The sequence below is a fragment of the Fundulus heteroclitus genome, chromosome 5 (genome assembly GCF_011125445.2).
Source record: "Fundulus heteroclitus isolate FHET01 chromosome 5, MU-UCD_Fhet_4.1, whole genome shotgun sequence".
Lineage (NCBI taxonomy): Eukaryota > Metazoa > Chordata > Actinopteri > Cyprinodontiformes > Fundulidae > Fundulus > Fundulus heteroclitus.
This window is the reverse complement of record NC_046365.1, coordinates 7,228,748-7,249,180: the sequence shown is the minus strand read 5'-3', so window position 1 is coordinate 7,249,180 and position 20,433 is coordinate 7,228,748. Positions and strand designations below refer to the sequence as shown.

The 20,433-nt window shown below is 40.6% G+C and overlaps 1 protein-coding gene across 1 annotated transcript in view; it reads right to left on the bottom strand.

The window, feature by feature from the left end:
* Positions 1–20,433, bottom strand: part of usp43a (ubiquitin specific peptidase 43a) — a 196,018-nt gene that overhangs the window by 60,919 nt on the left and 114,666 nt on the right. The window contains exons 9-11 of the mRNA XM_012873168.3: positions 19,197–19,300; positions 5,200–5,277; positions 4,864–4,993 (exon numbers count right to left, since the gene is read on the bottom strand). Coding sequence (XP_012728622.2) covers positions 4,864–4,993; positions 5,200–5,277; positions 19,197–19,300 — 312 coding nt within the window. The remainder of the gene's footprint in view (positions 1–4,863; positions 4,994–5,199; positions 5,278–19,196; positions 19,301–20,433) is intronic.

Sequence of the window (20,433 nt, the reverse complement as noted above, 5' to 3'; positions counted from 1 at the left end):
AAATAAACTAGAAAAGCTCATAGCAGATCATTCAGCAGCTAAGTTCCTCCTCCTGCTGTCTTGATGTTCTACCCACAGTTTTCTTTAAGAAAGTTTTGCCTGTCATAGTGTCTAATTTGACTCAGATAATAAACACGTCCCTTCTGTCAGGTGTTTTCCCCCAGTCCCTAAAAACAAGAAATATCAAACCACTGCTGAAAAAGAACAATTTAGACAAACTACTACTCCAGAACTACAGGCCCATCTCAAACCTCCCCTTTATCAGTAAGATCATTGAAAAAGCTGTGTTTCAACAATTAAACACCTTCTTAACAACGACCAGCCGCTTTGACGTTTTCCAGTCTGGCTTCCGTGCTCACCACAGTACAGAGACCGCCCTGATCAAGGTGTTTAATGACATCCATATAAATACAGACTGTGGAAGAACCACAGTGCTGGTTCTGTTGGACCTCAGTGCAGCATTTGATACTGTCGATCACTCCATTCTGTTAAAGCGCCTGGAGAACTGGGTCGGCCTCTCGGGTACAGCTCTCAACTGGTTTAAATTTTTATGTCAGTATGTAACTTTACATTAGAGATGACAAAAATCACATGTGGGGTTCCCCAAGGGTCCATCCTGGGTCCCCTCCTCTTCAATATCTACATGCTCCCTCTAGCTCAGATCATAAAAAAGAACAAGCTCAACTACCATGACTATGCAGACGACACACAGCTCTACATCATGTCACCAGGTGACTATGAACCCATACAAGCACTGAGTAAATGATTAGAAGAAATCATTGCATGAATGTGCCAAAGTTTTCCTCAATTGAATAAAAACAAAACTAAAGTATTTTGGACCAATAGAGGAGAGATCTAACGTTAGCACACAGCTTCAGTCGCTTCCGCTTGTACCCATTGATCAGGCCCAAAATCCGGGATTTACTGCCCTTTGAATTGTCTTATTACTGAAAATTGCTTTATAAAAAACTTGCTTTGCCTTATCTAGTGGTGAAATTTCACTTATTCATCCTTTAAGAAATAGAACAAACACCATACATAACTCAGGATAACGTGTCGCTCTGAAGACTTCTTACAAGTAAAAAAAAAACACTGTATTTAATGGACCATGAGGTGCACCGAATTATATGGCGCACTGTGAATTAACATGTCTATGTGTGTCTATGTACAAACATAAGGCGCATTAAATACTTTTCCCAAATGCGTAATATCACTCCGCCCCTTCACGTACACAACTCTCTCCTGGGAGAGGGAGAGCTATCTGTCTCTGTAGGGAGGACAGAGTAGTTGGACTACACTGCCCTGTTTCTTAGCCTCGTGAGACCATCCTGATCTCGCGAGCTTTCAAGGTTTCACTCGCAGATCAGTCTGGCTACTTTCCGTTAAAGAAAATTTGGAGCCGTTCACCAAACGAACGTCCAATCAGCGTTGCCTTTGAGGCGGGTTGAGGTGTGACGCAACGAGAAGTGCGACAGTTCAGTCTAAAGAACATGGCGGCTTCAGCCGATGAAACTAGCGTTACCGTGGCTATCGAGCAAGTTTTATCGGAATTACAGAGTATTTCTTTGCTGAGCTAACGAGCCTTTACCTGCAGCAGCAAGAGTAGCTTGGCTTGTGGTTGTGTTTTCGTCGTCGCTCTGTTACGAGTGACGACGAATCTGATTGGTTCATTTGGCCTGTCTATCACTAACATAGGCCAATCAGCTAACCAGTGTTTTCGCCCCTTCCCAAAATTACTTCAACGGAAGGTTTCCAGATGGATATGCGGAGCAAATCTATCTGGCGGAGTCAGGTAACTGTTTCTAACATAAGGCCATAAACTTAACTTTCATATGGTATTAACTTACTTGGTCTATTGTTGCAACACAGAAGTTTAGCATTTTGGGGGGATCACTCTGAATTTCAGTGTCTCGGATGGATTTTCTTTACCTGTAATCCATTATCATTAAAATACAAGTAACAAAGGATGGCAATGTAGCACTTTATGTGTAATGATTCTATATAATATATCCGTTTCACATCCTGGGACAAAATATTGAACCTTTACTCAAGATTGTAAATTTTTTTATGTTCCTGTATACTAGGAAAACTGTGTTCATCCTGTTTCCTCATACCCTAATCCCTCTGACACCAAATTCCAAAACTCCTGTATGTACTTGAGGAGGAAAGCAAAATTTATTTTATTTCGACAGCATTTAACAAGGTTGATCAAAAGTGTTAATTGCTTAAATATTTTAGACTTTCCCATTGGGAGACATTATTCTGATCTGTATAACCTTTAATCTTTCATGAAAATTGAGGTTTAAACAACAGAGTCGCCTTTCAGTTGTGGACTACAACTTACTGTGAACTAGGTGAGCTTTTTAGACACGCAATTTAACATTAAATATATTTTTTTAGGCTTTGTCGAGTTTGCTGTTTCATTGACCCCGGTAACTGAGAATTAGTACAGGCAATAAGTAATTTTCTTTTCGCCGAGTTTGCCAGTAGCTTATCACAAGGCAGCTTGGAGTTCTGTCTTGATTTTTGCAGGGAATTTCTATTCTTCTACAAACAAAAACTATATGTGATTTATTTGACTGAATGCTAACAGAACACTAATGGCAAAAATCTGTCAGTTCAAAAAAATGTTAAAACACTTCATTATCAGGTTTTTATTTATGATTTATTTACTCTCCTGGAACTGCAATATGGGATGATTAACTAATTGTCTGTAGATAACTTCCACACTATTTGAACAAGAAATATGCAGCACAAAACCATAAATAAATATATAGCTATATTAAAATAAGCAATATTATATAATGTATTTAGGATGGAGTCAAAAATTAAAACAAAAATGCCAACCCTATCATTTCTATTTAAAGGGTATATAAATATACATTTTACCACCGATATGTCAACTTTTATTCAGACTTTTGTATTTACACTGTGCCTCACATCCTGTTTGTGTCTGTCTGTGTTTTTCATGACATTTCTTTCCTACAGCTAGTCTGTTTTGAAAGACCCCATCTCATTACACGGATCCCTCTAAATCCCTCCTGCATTTCCTCTTGCCCTACTTCCACCTGCCAACTATCGAGTGTCCAATCAAGGACCTTCTGTCTGTCACCTCCGTGTGACAACACCGCCACTAGGGGATTAATTTCCACCCTCACTTGTGCAGGTGGTTCATTCACCACAGCAAACTTGTTACCAATCTTGTTCTGACCTTTTTGATTGCCACAAAGTCATTTTTCATTGCTGCTCGTTGTTTTTCAGGCTTTTTTTAAGTTTAAGACCAACGCTTTCCAAACTATGCTAGCAGTCTCTAAAATACAAGCCTTCGCCCGGTTATCATACAATTAATTAAATGGAATCACAGCTCTAATTTTAAACTAGTAAAAACCTGGTGAAAATGATTAGGGGTGTTCAGCTTGAAAGATACCATATTGGGTTTGTAACAATGAGGGGAGATGTTTACATTTTTGGGAAAAAGGCAGTATATAAAGTCCAAAAAACAAAATCACCAATTTATTCTTTTCATAGAGTAAAAGTCTCTGAAACTGTGTTTTAAAGATCTGTGGTCAGTGCAGAATATTCCACCCTAGGTCTAACTGGTCAATATGATGTGGTTTTTATTTATGCTTTTCTAAGTCTAAGGTGTTTCTAAATGGGATTGTGACTTTAAAATGCTCCTTTTGCATTTTACAAACAGAACAAAGATTTCTCCAACTGGATTTTAAAGAATCTCTCATCGGTAAGAGAATGATGCAGTTCAGGTTTAATCAGTGTAAGTCAGGGCTATTCAAACTGTGTCGCCACCGCTGGGTCCACCAGATCCTCTACTTCTGTCTTTCCAGGACCCAGTAAGAGGAGCTGGTGTCGGGGGACAAATCCCCCTCCAGGACATGAACTAGAACCGTCTTTGGTCAGTAAATCCAGTATTGCTCAATGTAAATATGGCCTAATTTTACTGTCTAAATATGAAATACATAAAAAAATTGTGCCTAAATAAATGGATGAAGAGCATTCAAATTGACAGAAAAGATTGTTAAACTAGAGCGAAATTTCACTTTGTACCATGCATTTTCCTTTAATTTGTGTGGTACTTTGAACGACATCATGCACAGTGTACAAAACTGACACATGTTTTCTCATGTTTCATGTTTTGTAGTTTTACATAAAAGATGAAAGCATTTCCAATATTTGACGTTTTTCTTTTGAATTGCACATTTGCATTCTGCTAATTATGTTTAGGATTTGTTGCAGGAAAATAAAACTATTTAAAACCTAACAGATCATTGTAACGCTTTTTCTTTTTACAGAATGACTTCAGTTGCTGAATGTTCGGGCCCTGAGCAGTTGGCTCTCAGTAACTGTGTCTCCCTAAGCAATTTAGTTGAATGGCTGTTGTGTCAGTGGTTTAGATTTTGACAAGATAATAACCACAGTCCCCCCAGGTTCCTTAAAAACGATGGCCTTAACTCATCCCATCTGTAATAGTTTAACGACAGATGCAAACTTTAGCACAAAAACTTTACAACCAGCGGTAACTTTACTTTCGTTTCCAAAAAGCTCCCACATGAAGGATTTAAAAGTGGAGGGCAACAGCTTCTGTATCTCAAACATTACACCTGGATGAGGTATTGCGGGGATACTATATTAAGAAGTGGTGTTATGAGAATTTTCTAGAAAATGAGAATTCTAGAAATTGAAAAAAGAAAAAAAAAACACCAGAGTGCAGCAGATGCATCAGCATTGTTTGAGTTTGGTTTATATGGAATCTGTTTTCTATGTAATTTTGAAATGCACAGCTGTCCGATTAAAAAACGTGAGCGTAGAGGCTTAAAGTGTTTACAGTGCGACAGCGACGTGTCTCACCTGTTCTTCTTTGGTATAAAGCTGGAAGCACTCATCCAGGGTACAGCTGTGCTGCTGCAGGTGTTGCTGCTGCTGGCTCCTCACGCTCTCTGCGTCTTTCACCACCTCCTCGTGGATGCTGCCAAACAGACTGAAGCAAACACAGCGTGCGTTGTTGCCATGCAGTCACTAAATTGTGTTTTCGCTGTTTGAATCAGTGGGCGTGCTCTTTGAGTTCCAGCTTACAGACCCAAAACAGATCGGTCAGCGTTGGAGCAAACAGGACTCTCTGGACAGCACCAAACATCATGTTTTAGACATTTTGTATTAAGAGTAAATATTATGGATGGTGCTTACTGTTCTTTAGAGCTGTGGTCCCACTCAATAACAAGCTTGACATGGGGAGGTCCTCCTGGCCCACAGAACTTCAAAGCTCTACAATACAGAAACAGGTTGGTTTACACAACATCACCATGTTTCAGATCCCATATTTTCATATCAGACAAAGATGACCAGAGAAAATACGTGAACTGTTTTCAAGCTATGTTTTTCATTCATTGGAAAAGGTTAAATCACAAATGAACTGTAATGAAAGAGTTTTGGAAAGCCAAGTTCAGCTTCACTAGTCACAGCTGGGCCGGATTACTGCCAGACCTGTAGCATCAAAACAGAACCTTAACAGAACCTGTCTGACAACATGACTTAGGAAACAAAGAAGTCTTCAAGAATAATAGCTCATGCCCGGTAAAAAGAAATTCAACAACATATGAGAACAATTACATCGACATATCAGTCTAGAACGGGTTACAAAGAAGTTGGAGTCCCAGCGACCCACAAACGAAGAAAACATGGAACTGTGGTTCCATGTGGAACACTGGCAAAAAAGTTTAAGGACCACTGTTTAATCAAAATATAATATCAAGCAAGTTAAACATCTGTAATATTGATGCGGCCAGGTCAGTAGAAGAGCGGGTTTTTAATCAGTGTCGGCTGTTCTGATGTTAATGAAAATGGTAACAGGAGCACTAAAGGGGCAATAATGAGACGACTCCCAGAACAGGAATAGTTCTGCAGGTGGAGGCCACAGATAAATTTCCCCTTCTAATGTGTTCTTGTTCTCAGCAGTTTTGCATTTGACCAGGGTCAGCGTCAACACTGGTAGAACGAGGCGACTTGGACCCTACAGAAGTTGCACAGGCAGTTCAACTCCACCAGGATGACACATCAACACGGGTCATTGCCAGAAGGTTTAATGTGTCTACCAGCACAGTTTCAGGAGCATGGAAAAGATTCCTGGAGACCATCAGGGGTCCTAAACCCATGAACAGGACCGCTATCTTCTACTTTATAGGACCAGGATGAGGTCTGTCAGAGTCCTACAAAGAGACCTTCACTGGGCCGCTGGCACAAACGTCTCTGACCAAACCATTAGAAACAGACTTCATGAGGGGGGCCTGAGAGCCCGACGTCCTCTAGTAGTTCCTGTGCTCACTGCCTAGCACCATGGCGCTTGACTGGCAATTACCAGAGAACACCAGAACTGGCAGGTTCACCACTGCTACTTTGTTCTTTTCACAGATAAGAGCAGGGTCCCTCTGATCTCAGGGGACAGATGTGAAAAGGTTCTGGAGAAGCTGCAGTGAACCTGCCTGCAACATTGTTTAACATGATTAGTTTGGTGGTGAGTTAGGGTTGGTCTGGGGATGCAAATCCATGGAGAGACTCACAGACCTGTGCAGGATAAATGATGACACCCTGACTGCCTTTAGGTATCGGGATGGAATCCTTGGACCCGTTGTTAGACCCGTAGAATAGAACATCTCTGGGACATCGTGTTTAAGTCCATCCAGCGCCACCAGGTTACATCTCAGACTGTCCAGGAGTCTGAAATGCCCTGGTTTAGGATCTGGGAGGAGATATCATCACCAGGACACCATCATCTCATAAGGAGCATGCCCCGACGTTGACAGGCATGCATACAAGCATGTGGGGGGGGGGGCATACATACTACTGGGGACCATTTTGAGTTGCTACGACGTTTCAGCAAACTGGACTATCCTGCCACAGCAGATTATCAGTTTCACTTTCTCTTTAACTTCTCATTAAGCCCCCCCTGGGGGTTGATCATTTTCATCATATGATGTGGCATCCTTTTGATCCCAACACATTACACATATCACTATGGATTATCCAGCAGGTGTTCCTTGAAATGTCTGGGCAGTGTACATACACATACTGCATGCATACATGTATACCGTGGTGGGGAAGGCATTTGGACCTGGACGTCTTGCTGTAATTGATGAAACAAAGACTTCTACTCTCTACTAGAAAGGAGAACGTCAAGCAATCATTTTCTGACCTTCAGCTCAAAAACAATTGGCTCATTAATTATGATCTGAAGCACACCAGAATTTTGACAGCTGAGTGACACAACAAACACAACGAAGGTCCGGGGGGTGGCCTAGTTGATGCCCAAACGGCCTAGTCACAGCTGCCCAGAAAAGATAAGCAGCTATGGAGGGATTGAGGTTGTATTTACTCAGATTGTATTTGTCTGGTTTTCAAATCTATTTGATTATGTGAAACATTTAAGTGTTACAACAAAGCAAAGGCCAAAGAACTCTATAGCTATAGCCATATTTTTTATTACAGTGGTGTCATCAGCAATAACCATGTATCAATACTAAATAATTAAACAAAGCAGAAATGGGTTTTTGCCATCAGGCAACAACAACTGTTCCTAAATATGGCTTGATATTTGTTGTCTTCTGTCAGGTTTGACTTAATTTTATTCTGCCCTGAAACACATGAAATGCACACCAACTGGCAGAAGAAGTGCGATGAATGGCATGACATCGTGTTCAGCATGCAGATATGAGATATGGAGATGTCACAGTGGGGAATGGCTGTTTTCTTTTCACAGCTCCTCTTCGCAGCTTTTATCACAGGGAGGGAACTAAGCAGCATTAATATTCAACAGCTAAACAACTCCAAAATGCCACATGTTTATTTTATTCGTCCAGGAAGATGAAGGGAAACATTGGCAAATTTGTCCAGCAGATGAAGAAACACTGGACTTCCAGCAGAGACTCGATTTTACTCAATCATCCTTCCATTCACATCCAACACATTTTCTAAACACAGTCCTTTGCCAGTAATAATTTTAATACTAATCATTTTTATAACCACAGTGTTTTATTCTGGAAATAAAAAAAATATCTAAATAACCCGAGGCAAATGCTCTAGGCTTTTAAACAAAAAAATACATGCAAATTTTTGTAAATTAATTTTGTAAAACAAATAATTCTATTAACATCAATTACGTTTCTTCACTAAAATTATGTCGGATGCGTCGTTTTTCTTTGTTTTGGGTCCGATAGACTTACCAAAGCCATGACAACAGTTAGGGTTTATGTAGGTAAAAAAAGTGGTAAACTGTTACCACCCCAGAAGGCAATTGAAGCAAATGTTAACACTACATACCCTCAACAGATTGAGAAGTGATTGACAGGGTCAAAAAATTAAATCAGTGATCTGATTATCAGCCGCACTCACAGCTGATCAATTTCCCCTGAATACATAAATGCCATTTCCAGAGTCGTCCTACTAACACCGTCGGTCTTTAAATGTCACCAGTTGGTATTCATGGACCTTCATGGTAAGTGAATATATCACTTTAGATTCTTAATGTGTAACATAAACGAGCAGACACAGAACAGAGCTGTTAAAACCTGTTAATGATCCTCAGGGGTTTGTGGGGATTTTTTTTTTACTACACAACCTAAATGATTAAAAACCTCAAAACATGAATTTGTTACTTGGCTGCAAACAGAAGAAAAAACATGAGCTTCCTACAATGACAAAAAGTTATTTGGACCTACTTAATTAAATAGAGGACATTGGTTGGACACCAACCTTTTGCTTTGGCAGCAGCTTATAATGCTGTGTTAATTCAAGATGATTTAGTCACTTCACTTCAACACAACTCCATCACTTCCCTCCAAAACTATTGGATCAATTCAAATTGAGGGGTGAAGTTTTAAGTAATAGGAACCCTTACTGGCTTTGATCCTGCAACCTGTAGATTACTAAAGGTGTCTCAGCGGGGGCCAGTAGTGAATAGGTGTAATAGCGTGACAGCTGTTATGCCACCACACCATGGCTAAATTGCGTTAATTCTGAACAATGTGTGACATGGGGAAAGTGTTTCACATCCACAGCCACCAAGGATATGTCTTCTCACCAGGGTCCATGCTACAAACCACTCCCCACAGACAAAAGGTCAGAGCACTTCTGACCAGACTCTCAGATGACAACCACTTCTACCTGGAGCCCTCGAGGAGAGAGGGGGCTGGAATTGCCAGCCATGCCCTGCAAGCCAGAAGGTCTCCTTACTGCCCGAGACAAAGGAGGAGAGAGGCTGGCTAGGGAAGCCAGCTGCACAAGATCCGTCTTCGCCCATAGGATATAACAGGGCAAATCAGATTTAGGTCTGCTGTCTTAACTTCAGCGTCAGGCACAGGAGGAAGAAATCCCTCCATGCCAAAAACAGCTTTGTTTAGAAATACATTTTTACAGTATATTCAGATTTTGTTTCTGCAGATCTGTCAGCCCCTCTGTTGCCTAGGCCTGGTTGACATATCTGGAACAGTAAAAATACTTCACCTCACCAGACTGGTTAAAAAATAAACAGTTGTTCCATCCCTTTGGAAACGTGGCTTTGGTCGACCACTAAGAAGACAGTTCCAGCTTAATTTTTTTGCACATGTTGGTTGTTGGTTCTGGTGCGGGGAAAAAAATCTGTTTTTGTTAAAAGGGCATTCTTGGACTTAGTGCTGGGAGGATTACTACTTTACTACTGGCATGTTCCTGGTCTTTGTGTGCATGGTGTCACTGCTGTTTCCAAATAGGGGACCTCTACTGGAAGGTCAAGTCCTCTGAATTTTGTGAGAAACTGCAGAAATCTGTTTTATTTAAAAATATTACTCCTTGTGTGGGGAACGGGAAGTCTGGGCCTCCCTACAGAAGCTGCTACCCACGTGACCTGACAACGGATAAGCAGAAGAGGATGGATGGATGGATGGATGGATGGATGGATGGATGGATGGATGGATGGATGGATGGACGGATGGATGGATGGACTCCTTGTGTCTCCGGGATCCTCTGTTGATATCTGTACACAGGTCCAGCAAGGGCTTCTCTTTGAAATGCCTCCTTAAAACCTGATTGTTTCTCAAGTCACATTTCTAGACCACTGTTGTTCGCTGCTTCTCCACCATCAGCCAACCAGTCACTCTCCATCATTGCCTCGACTTTTTGCCATTCTCAAAAACTGCTAGTGAAAGAATAATTACTTTCAGAATTATTTTCTGTTTGAATATCCAGTCATATTCAATGAATTAGAACGTCCTTTTAGAATGTTTTTTAGTCTAAGAATTAAAAGTACCTTTTGAAATTAACCATAATGCAGGTACCAAACTTCTCCTTAAACCCAAATTATTGTATTTCTTTTACTGGTATAATGTAATATTCTAATCTTAAATCTCATTTTCATCGACTGTGAGCAGAAACTCATGACAGAAATCAAGGCTAAAATAAATAAGTAATCTATATAATGTGTTTCACTTACTAAATTGAGTTACTGAAATAGTTTTCCATATTTTTATTTATTGAGATTTACTTCTAGTGTTTAAATAAGGCAGAAGTTATAAATGTTATCGTTATGACCCCTTGTTTGGACCGTTTGGACTTTTTTCCATGTTATTGTGATGTCTACCATTAGAAACGGCTCTAGGAAAAGCGTGGGCGCGAGCTATCTGATCAGTGTAACAGAAAATAAATTGCTGGAGTCTGAATCTAATTTATTTGACCTTTAATATTCTGTTCTTTCGACTTCTGTTGGTCTATATATCGTGATGCTGACTTTAGCGGCGAGCAGACGGGGGAGGAGAATACACTAGTGTGCAACAAGCACACAATTGAAGTGAACCAACAGTGCATTGTGTGCGCCAGAGGCAGAAGATTATTTCAGGAAAATTAATTTCCCTCATCCTAAACATCTTCTCGAATACAAAATCACATCCGTCTCTCAGCAGAGAGATAACATGATGGCGGTTTTCAATTTTATGATACCTGCTGTTGCGAGTAAATTTAACTTGATTCCTCCAGTTTCAATCAAGTCAAATCGAACATGCTAATGTGAACATTTTTAATATTGCGTGGTATCTGCACATTATTACATTCTCTTTAAGACATGAAACAATAGTGTTAAAGTAACCAAAGATTTCTTTTTTTTCCTGTACTATTTTAAACTGAGATGACTAATAATGCTGAAATTGTTCAACCCGTTTAAAATACATCACACGAGAAAACAACCCTGCCTGATGGAAAAAAAGTTTCTACTGTGGAAATGTACTTAGGGAGCCAGAAAATTAATTTTGGTATAAAAAAAAAAGATTTAGCCAAAACAGTTTATACAAGATGTGGGCTCTGTATATTTACATAAATGAAAGATCACAATCTAAACACATACAATGACAGCAAACACCACAATCACACTGTATAATTCTAACCAATTATTAATTTATTAATCCTTACTAGTGCATTACTGATGATGTTTCCCACTTTCAGCTGGATTAATTTTTTTTCCTCATTAGTGCTTTAAGAGGCTGTTGCATGTGGCAGTAACGTCTCTCCCAGAGCCGCGGTTTGAGCATCGAGCAGAAAAACCCATGGCCAGTTTAAATCCATACAAGCTCATAACCAATTAAGTGAGACTGTTCAAGCTTCCTGTAAGTAGGAACATTATTTAGCAAGAATAAATGACGCAAAACAAACCAGGAGATACAAGTTAGTGTTGCACCAATCAGTCGGCCAGTAGTTCATTTCAGTTTTCTATTAATTGGCTCATACAGCTGAGACAAAACACAAACACCCAAAAACATTGAAAGGAAATGTTCCATTTGTCTAAAACCAGACACAGCTTAGCGATGTATACTTTGAAGAAAACACGGGGATTATCCCGTACTCCCAACATTTCTGTTGGATTCAGGAGAAAGACTAATTTGTTCTACTGAAAAGTTTACACAAGTCTATTTCAATCTATTCTAATTCATGAATCCATCAAAAAGAAGAACCAATCAAAATCAGGGAAAGCCTGATTGGTGCCTCTCTGAAATCAACCTACGAGGAGATTCAAAAACAACCGATGTGACTACAGTGAGTCACATCTACAATATTTAAATCAACAGAAGAAACATGTAAAACGAGACATTCAGATCAACATCTTTAGTTTTCAGAAATACCTTTTATTTCAGAGACCAAAATAATAAAAAAATAAATGAAAGAAGAGTGAGTGAATCACTTTTAGACCGCTGTTTTCTGATATCTGGGAGCCTCAAACCAAATATCAGGAACTCCTGCGTCTAAATAGTGTTGATACTAAAATCACAGCAAGCAGCAGATTTGGTCATTACTGGATGGCTCGGCTCAGCGTTCTGCAACACAGGGCAAGGCTATTGGCCGTTTGAAGTGTGATCTCTTAAGGATGCTGATCTGGAACCTGTTGCTGCCTCAGAGCTTCTTTTGTTTCAGTCTCCAGATGCTTTTTAGCAGAAGTTAAAAGGCATCATGATCTGAAGGATGCAAAATAGAAAAAGGCACAACCTCTAACCAGGGATTGTCTTCTATAAGCGACTCTCCAAGGTCTTTTTAGCGACACTCTTTATTTAATTTGTTTTGTATATCTTGCATATAAATGACATTAGTAAGATGTTGAACACATTAAAATTCATATTGGTTGCAGACAACACAAAGCTGTTTTACTCAGAGGGGTTTAAAAGTCCTTCTGGATATAATTAAGTAAGAAATGCATAAAATAAAAGGTATAAGTACAAATGCAACTAAATGGCATCAAAATTCATAGTTGAGATCCTTCTCCTTTGTTTAATAATAAATATTAATAAGTTGGAAGTCTTAGAAAGCAGATTTGTTACTCTCTTCTTTTCGATCTCCCTCATAAATCACTCCATAAACTTCAACTTCTGTTATGTTCAGAAAACGGAGGACCCAAGAGACAGCCGAAACAACGTCAGTGGCGTTCGAATACGGATTTTATTCACACAAAGAACTCGGGCACTCAACAGAGCAGCCGTCAGTGACTGGAACCGGAACTCCTCAGAGGTGTGTTGGTCCGTGCTGCCGGCGAACCGACGTAAAGGCTTGAGGGGGCTTCCCGAAATCGTTACTTTAGAGCAGTGCTTCTCAATTATTTTCTGTTTCCCCCCCCCTACCAAGAAGAAAACTGTTCGCGCCCCCCACTCCCCACCGTGACTATCCATCCCTGCATAACATTTTATCCTTATTAACATTAAAGAAAAAAAGAAAGACATATGGTCAAACTTACAAAGAATAACTTTATTAAATCGTGTTTTAAGAAATTAAAAATAAATAAATCCTTATTTAAACTGTAAACATGTTTGATCAACTAATTACACCATTGCAAAATTAAATCAGATCAATAAATATTTAATAATTATAATAACTAATAAACTACAAAAACTAAAAAAATAACTAATATATATTCAGTTCAGCAACATTAACTCAGGAGCACAATATATAAAACACTTGAACCTACAAAACCAAAATGAATTAAACAATTTGTGCTCATTTTTTCTTTCTTTTTTTGATCAAAATGAGGAGGCAGTATCAGCTCCTCTGCTATGGTGTGGGGCTGTTTGCACTGCGCAATTTGGTACGCCACCTTATATGATGCTAACAGCGCTCAATGGTTTACTGAAGTAGCCTTCACAAAGCGGGATGACTGTTGACAATATTCAGTACGTTTTCGCTGAAAAAACTCTAACGGCTTATCGCCGTGATTGGGGTGTAACGTACTTAGGTGACGCGCTAATTTATTTGGCTTCATGCTGTCCGCTGCGAGCATTTTTAGAGACCAAACACAGCGGTCTTTCCTCTTCTCCAACTGTAGTCACCGTGAAGCCAAGCGCTAAATACGCTTCGTCGTATTTCCTCGTCTTAGCTTTCGGGTGACTTTCTTTTGTCTCATTATCTTTGTCTCTCTCCGCTTTCCTTTTCATCCCTGTTAAAAACTTTTTCATGTTGGGGGTTGTTATGTTGAATAACGGAGGCTATAGACAGAACACAGTCGGAGCTTTCTGTTGATTCAACACTGGTAACCAAGGCAAACCTGGAAGTCGTAAAATGTTGCACTGTCGCAAACGTGACAAAAGTAACAATGAGAGCGCCACTGCCCCCTACTGTAGTGGATGCGCAATTACACTTTATACTAGTACGGCCAAAAAAAACAAGCCTGTTCCCCAGGGTCACACGCGCCCCCCAAGGTATTGCACCGCGCCCCCCCTAGGGGGCGCGCCCCACCATTTGAGAAGCACTGCTTTAGAGGGAGTCCAGGTCAAAAACAAGGGGTCAGAGGTCCGATGAAAATCCAAGGCTTGGTCAAGGTACATTCCAGGTTCGTAGATCCGAGATAGGCAGTCCAATATGCGGCAGGGGTCGAGCAAGATCGGGGTCCAGGGGCATAGCAAGTCGGGGCTTCAAGGCAAAAACAGGTCAAAAACAGACAGGCGCACGAGAAATAGCTGGACTTGTCAACGAGGTAGGCACGAGACAATCTGGCGCTCAACTCAGCTCTGAAAGCTAGTTATATAGTGATGAGAGCAGGTGGGTCAGATGAGTGAAAATGAGACTAGGGCGGAGCTGCGAAATGAGAAGAAGACTAAGTATCCGTGCCAAGATTATGACAACTTCTTCAGCAGCTCGTGTCAAAAAAAAGCTGGAACCTTTAGGGCACAGGAACCTTGTGAGCGCAGGAACCCAGTGAGCGCAGGGAGTACGGCAGAACCTTATGAGCGCAGGACCTTCTGAGAGCGCCGGAACCCAGACGAACCAGAGGCGGGCGGACACAGCACGCACACACTGAGCTGGGTTCGAGAGTTTATTGCAACAGGGGAGTAGTGGATGATGAGAGCCAGAGTCAGTTTACCAGATGGAGTTGAAGGGTGCAGGAGCTGGCTGACGGGAACGGACCGGAGCAGACAGAACAGGATCTGGAGACGGACAGGAACTAGACAGGCGTGGTCTTAGGATGACTGAAGATGAGCCGGCGCCAAGGAACAGACTGAGGTGAGCATATATAGGGGTGTGAAAAGGTGGAGCCAGTCATAAGTTAATTGCAGCCTGACAGGTGATCCTAATCAGGGCTGCGCTGGGAAAGGAGGAGGCAGGAAATGTTTAGAGTGCAGCCTTCAGGCTGCCTCATGTTAAAGTCCCTTAAATGATCATTTAAGGGACTTTACCTCATGTCAATCACCAGAACAGGGACGTGCAGAGACCGTTGGAGGGGCAGGTGCTCAAAGTTAAAAGAGGGCACATGGGGCACGGATTTAAAACACGATACAGAAACATACCTTGCTATACATCCGGCTGAAATGTACCAACCCTTACTATAAAGAATGTAACATGGAATCAAGGGCGTAGGTTTGATTTGAACTTTGATTTGAACTTTAACCCTAGGGACACTTCATTGCTCTGACATCATTGGTCCTACGCAGTATGCATGCTACTTTTTCTTTATGCTTGACTTGAGCGTCAGGGCGCGTTTCTTCGGTCTAAAAAGAAAAGCAGTATTTCTTACTACATTTATACAAATTTTATAAGCACGACACACACTAGATGCTTTTTGTTAATCTGGTGGCCTAGTGGTTAGAGCATTGATCTTGGGTCCCAGAGGTTCTGAGTTCAACTCCCACAGACTACCATTCTGGGTCCCTGAGCAAGACACTTAACCCCGATTGCTCCCCTGGCGCCGCACAGTGGCAGCCCACTGCTCCCCGAGGGGATGGGTAAAGATGCAGAAGTGAATTTCTCCATTGTGAGATCAATAAAGTTCTATTATTATTATAAATTATAAAGCAGCGCCCGATCTGATGAATGTTGAATTGAGACTTTTTTCCCACTTTGAAAAAGTTTGCATTTGAACTTACCAGCAACAGAGACCTATCAATTTTTACCATCTGCAACATTCCAAACACATTTCGTACATCATATATCTGAAGAGTAGATAACAGCTTCTCCTTACCTACATCTTCTCAGACAATTAAATTATTTCCCTAACAATAGTGAGTTGTCGATGTTTAAATGTGCAGTAAATCTTAATACATAAGGAGCATGGAGGACCCAATACTGTACTTTGAGTAAGATTGGTGACACCAGAACTGAATTGTTTCATGAGTGGTTGTCCATTTCATCACTCAAATGAGAACCACATAAGTAATTAAGTAATTAAGTAAGACTAATAAAGAACAGCAGATAAAACTTTAAGATATGTTAAGGCCTATATTAAGTTAATTTTACGACCATATCAACAGATTAAATACTTTTTCCTTTTTCGGTGTACCAAATTACCCTCGTAATCAAGTAATATTTTATGGATTAAGTCCCTGATGATAAGAATATCTAGCTCCGCCCCTGGTTTGCACTAATTTACTAATAGACAGTGTGGAAATCTTTGTACAATAAAAGCAATGTAAATAGTGTTCCTCGGTTGTATTTGTCGTAATTCTAATTCTAGAAGTAGAAATAGTGAAATAAATAGCACTATCATTTTGTGAAATCCTAATTACGCTATTATAAATAAGTAAAAGTCTAAACAAAATATAGCAGTTGTTTAGGCAGCATATAGTGTTGTTGTGTTGTATATCATATAAAAGAAATATCACCTGCTATTTATACCTGAACTGCATCAGAGGGTCAACAAAAAAATTAAACAATAATAGCAACGAAATATTGGTAAAAGGGAAACCCTCACCTTTTCTTTTTCAGGCAGCTGTGGCTAAGAATCAGAATTTTTAATAGTCTACAGTCTTTGCTTTTCCATCTTTCCAGCCGGCTTCAGAACTCCAGCCTGGCACAAAATATTTAGTTTTATAAAACAGATTAGGTTTCTGTTGATAAATGCATTATACTTCAGAATTAGATGCTATTTTGAGATGCTAACGTTGGTTACTTACATTTCTCAAGTTCCATAAATCAAAACTCTCTCGCCTGCTTCTTTACAGAACTGCACTCAGCAGCTTTCACCTATTTTACTGCAGATAATTAGTTTCTTAACTGGGACTAGTTCCGTAGCCTAGTATTAATTGTGGTAACCACAGTATTCCTGTATGACTCAAAACTGAAATCTCCGCTCCAAGCAAGCACGCACACGGACAGACTAGAAAACAGCCAATCAGAAAGAGGGAAGGCGGGATTTAAAGCAGTATAACCAATGACAGTGGAGTTAAACAGCACAGAGCACAGTCAAGTGTGCTGCAGATTTAAAGGGGCAGGACCACTGAGCTATATAATACACTGGAGTGCTGATTTTGCCGAAAAACTGAAGTCACTGGCCGCCATCTTGCTACTCCCTACTCTCACAGAATCCCATAGGATTTGGTTGCAACAACAAGCAGTTTTCTGACTGTGTGAAAATATTTCACAGGTAATTCTACAGTCAGTGGATGTACTAACACTATTAACTACTAGGAAATTAGGTGCTGAAATATTTTACATGTTATTCATATTAAATATATATATATATGTATATATAAGTATGTGTATATGTATATATGTATATATATATGTATACACATATGTAAATATATGTTTTTGTACATTGTTATTTATATATTTATAAATGTTAAACATATATATTTAAATGAATAAAATGCAAAATATTTCAGCACATGACTTTCTCAGTACTTGATATTTTTAGAACATAACATAAAAGTATATGGCATTTGACATTTTAAAAGTTTTAAGCCCCCCCTGAACATGAGAAAATCCTCGTTATTCAATGCTGTAGCGCACATATTCCCTAGTTACTGGAGGAAAATAGGGAGTACCAATATGGCGGCTGGTTCAAACAGACGGTGATTAGCACTCCAGTGTATTATATAGCTCAGTGGGCAGGACAGACTGGCCAGCGTGAGGCAGCGGAGCTGGGAGCTGCGAGAGGAAAAGTAGGGCAGAGTGAGGGTACGTTATGTGGATCATGTAACCAGGCTCGGTAGATCTAAATTGTTATTCTTTTGGACATGCACCATGCACACACACACCAACAAGCCCCCTCCGCCCCCCCCTCTGCACGTCCCTGCACCAGAACCCCCTCTTTTCACCATATTTCCCCTGTCCTTGAGCAACTCCATTGGCTCCCAGTTCAATTTAGAATACATTTTAAAATCCTTCTATATACTTTCAAAGCCATCCATAAACTTGACCTCCGTCGCATCGCCACCTCCTCCCGCTCCCTCAGATCCTCCTCCTCCATCCATTATTCCATTAGTGCTGTAATGTTCATTATTATATTCATTTATATTACAAAAAAAGAGCATCATGAATAATTTATAATGCTTCTAACAGAGATCATACACATGAAAAATCAGTCCAGAGACCGAACCTTTATGAACGAGAGGACAAAAAGAAAACGGTTTGACATGAAGGCACAAATTACCAAGTTAAAAGTAATGGCGGAGAACAATGATTTGACTGTTTTAATTAAAAACCACAAAAAATATCAAACAGACTTTGTTGTGATTTGTTGTGACAATTAACTAACCACACAATATTTTAATGGAATAAATTAATAATGTGAAGTTTTGACTCAAACCACACATCTTTAAACCATGTTTAAACTTCTTCTTCTTAACAAGCATGCATGACTTTGTGTTGGTCTGCCACGACAACACTGAAGTTTGCGGTTTGTGATGTGACAAAATGTGGAAATGTGCAAGAGATGTGGAAACTTTCAGACCAAACAGTGCATTAAAGTCGCCGTGTGTGGAATAAAGACCTTTACTTCCAGGAATCAGGGAAGTTCAGAAACAAGTCAAACATTTCTTGAAACGAAAAAGCGCACTCACAAACTTACAGAATATCTACTCTACTTTAGCAGACAATCTAGGATTCTTTCCCCCTTCCCCTAGCAGAAATCCTAGATGGAGCAATTTCTTATCCATGTTGAGCTGTCTCGACTCGTACCTCGATGCTTTTAGTCCCTAACCCCGCTTCACCTCGTTAACACACCCCTTTACACCTAATCCTGTTAAAGCCCAGTGATTTCTGAGAACACTTACTTTTCCAACACTGGAATGAAAGTGGTTCTGAGTTATTTGTTTTGCAAAGCTGTGCCTCTGTAGATTAACGTAGTTTCGTACTGATGTGGGATGCATTCAATCCATCATCAGGACCATTTCAGTGTTCAGGCTTCTGTTAATGGAAACCGTTCTGGTGTGAAAGCTTTCTCTGAGTAGAATGGCCCGGTTGAATATGCCTACCTCTCAACAGCGGGGTGGGACAGTGGTCGACTGTCCTTGGGGGACAAGTAGCTGTAGGCCGCAGATCCTCCAACCACTCTGACCTTGAATTCGACATTAGCGTTCTGCAAAAGAAAAAACACATACATAAACACTTAAGCAGCCATAAAAGCGGTCCTCGCGGTGGGAAAAAAAAAAAGGAGCGAGTAGTTTGGAGTGGGTAGAGTGCAGACTACTTTGTGTCTGAAAATGTACAGCCGTCCTCTAAAAGCATCACAAGGGGATGACTAGTCATTAAACAAGTAAACCCCCACTGGATGTGAAGGGGAAGCAAGATGACTCAACGTTTTAAACGTGTCTTTACAAATAAAATAGGAAAAGAGTGAGGTGTTGCATTCAGCCCTCCTTTACTCTAATGCTCCTAAATCAGTCCACCTGCTGCTGATTTCATCTCCAGCTGCTCTGTTTCTGGCCTCAGAGGTTTGTTAGTGAGCCAGCAGCATCGTGAAGACCAGGGTAAACAGCAGACAGGTCAGGGAGGAGGTCGTGCAGAAGTCTGAAACATGACTAGGCTTTGGAAGATTATCGCAAGCTTTGAAAAGCAAAGGCTGTCTAATCTAGCAGAAAGTTGAAGGACTTTGATTCAACTGGGAACTGGGAACTGGGAACACGAGCTAAATGTGGGGCAAAGATGGAAAAACAACAGTCTTCTGCAGAGGTCCAGAGACCGGGGCGCCAATTGACTTCTTCCCCATTGCACGCTCCACTCCCATCAGCCACTGCTCAACTCACCCTAAATAATTTCATCTGCTCCTGTTTATTAGGCCCAAGTCTTTGCATCTGTGACTTTTCCTATTTATTCCCGCCTTCGACAGTCACTCACTGCCAGAACGTCTCGTTTGCACTGCCTGTATGCTGCTCCCAGCTCAGCCTGCCAGACTGTGTTGCTGATCTCTGACCTGCCTTCAGCGATGGAAGAATTGTGAGCTCGTCATTCCTGCTCTGAGCTCCTGTGTGGTTCTGCTTAGCTCTGCTTGCTCTGGTGAGCCATCTGCCCGCTTTTTCTGGTCAACCCATGGCCCGCTTTTTCATGTCAGTTTCAGTCGTTACCACCTATCAGCCAGTCTCATCATCATCATCTGTCCAGCCTGCCATCTTCTGCCTGTTACCTACTTCATTCTCTTCAATAAACTTTTTAAACGTACTGTCTGGGTTGAATATCGGCTTCCCAGAGTCATTTATTGAAGGCACAGTGATG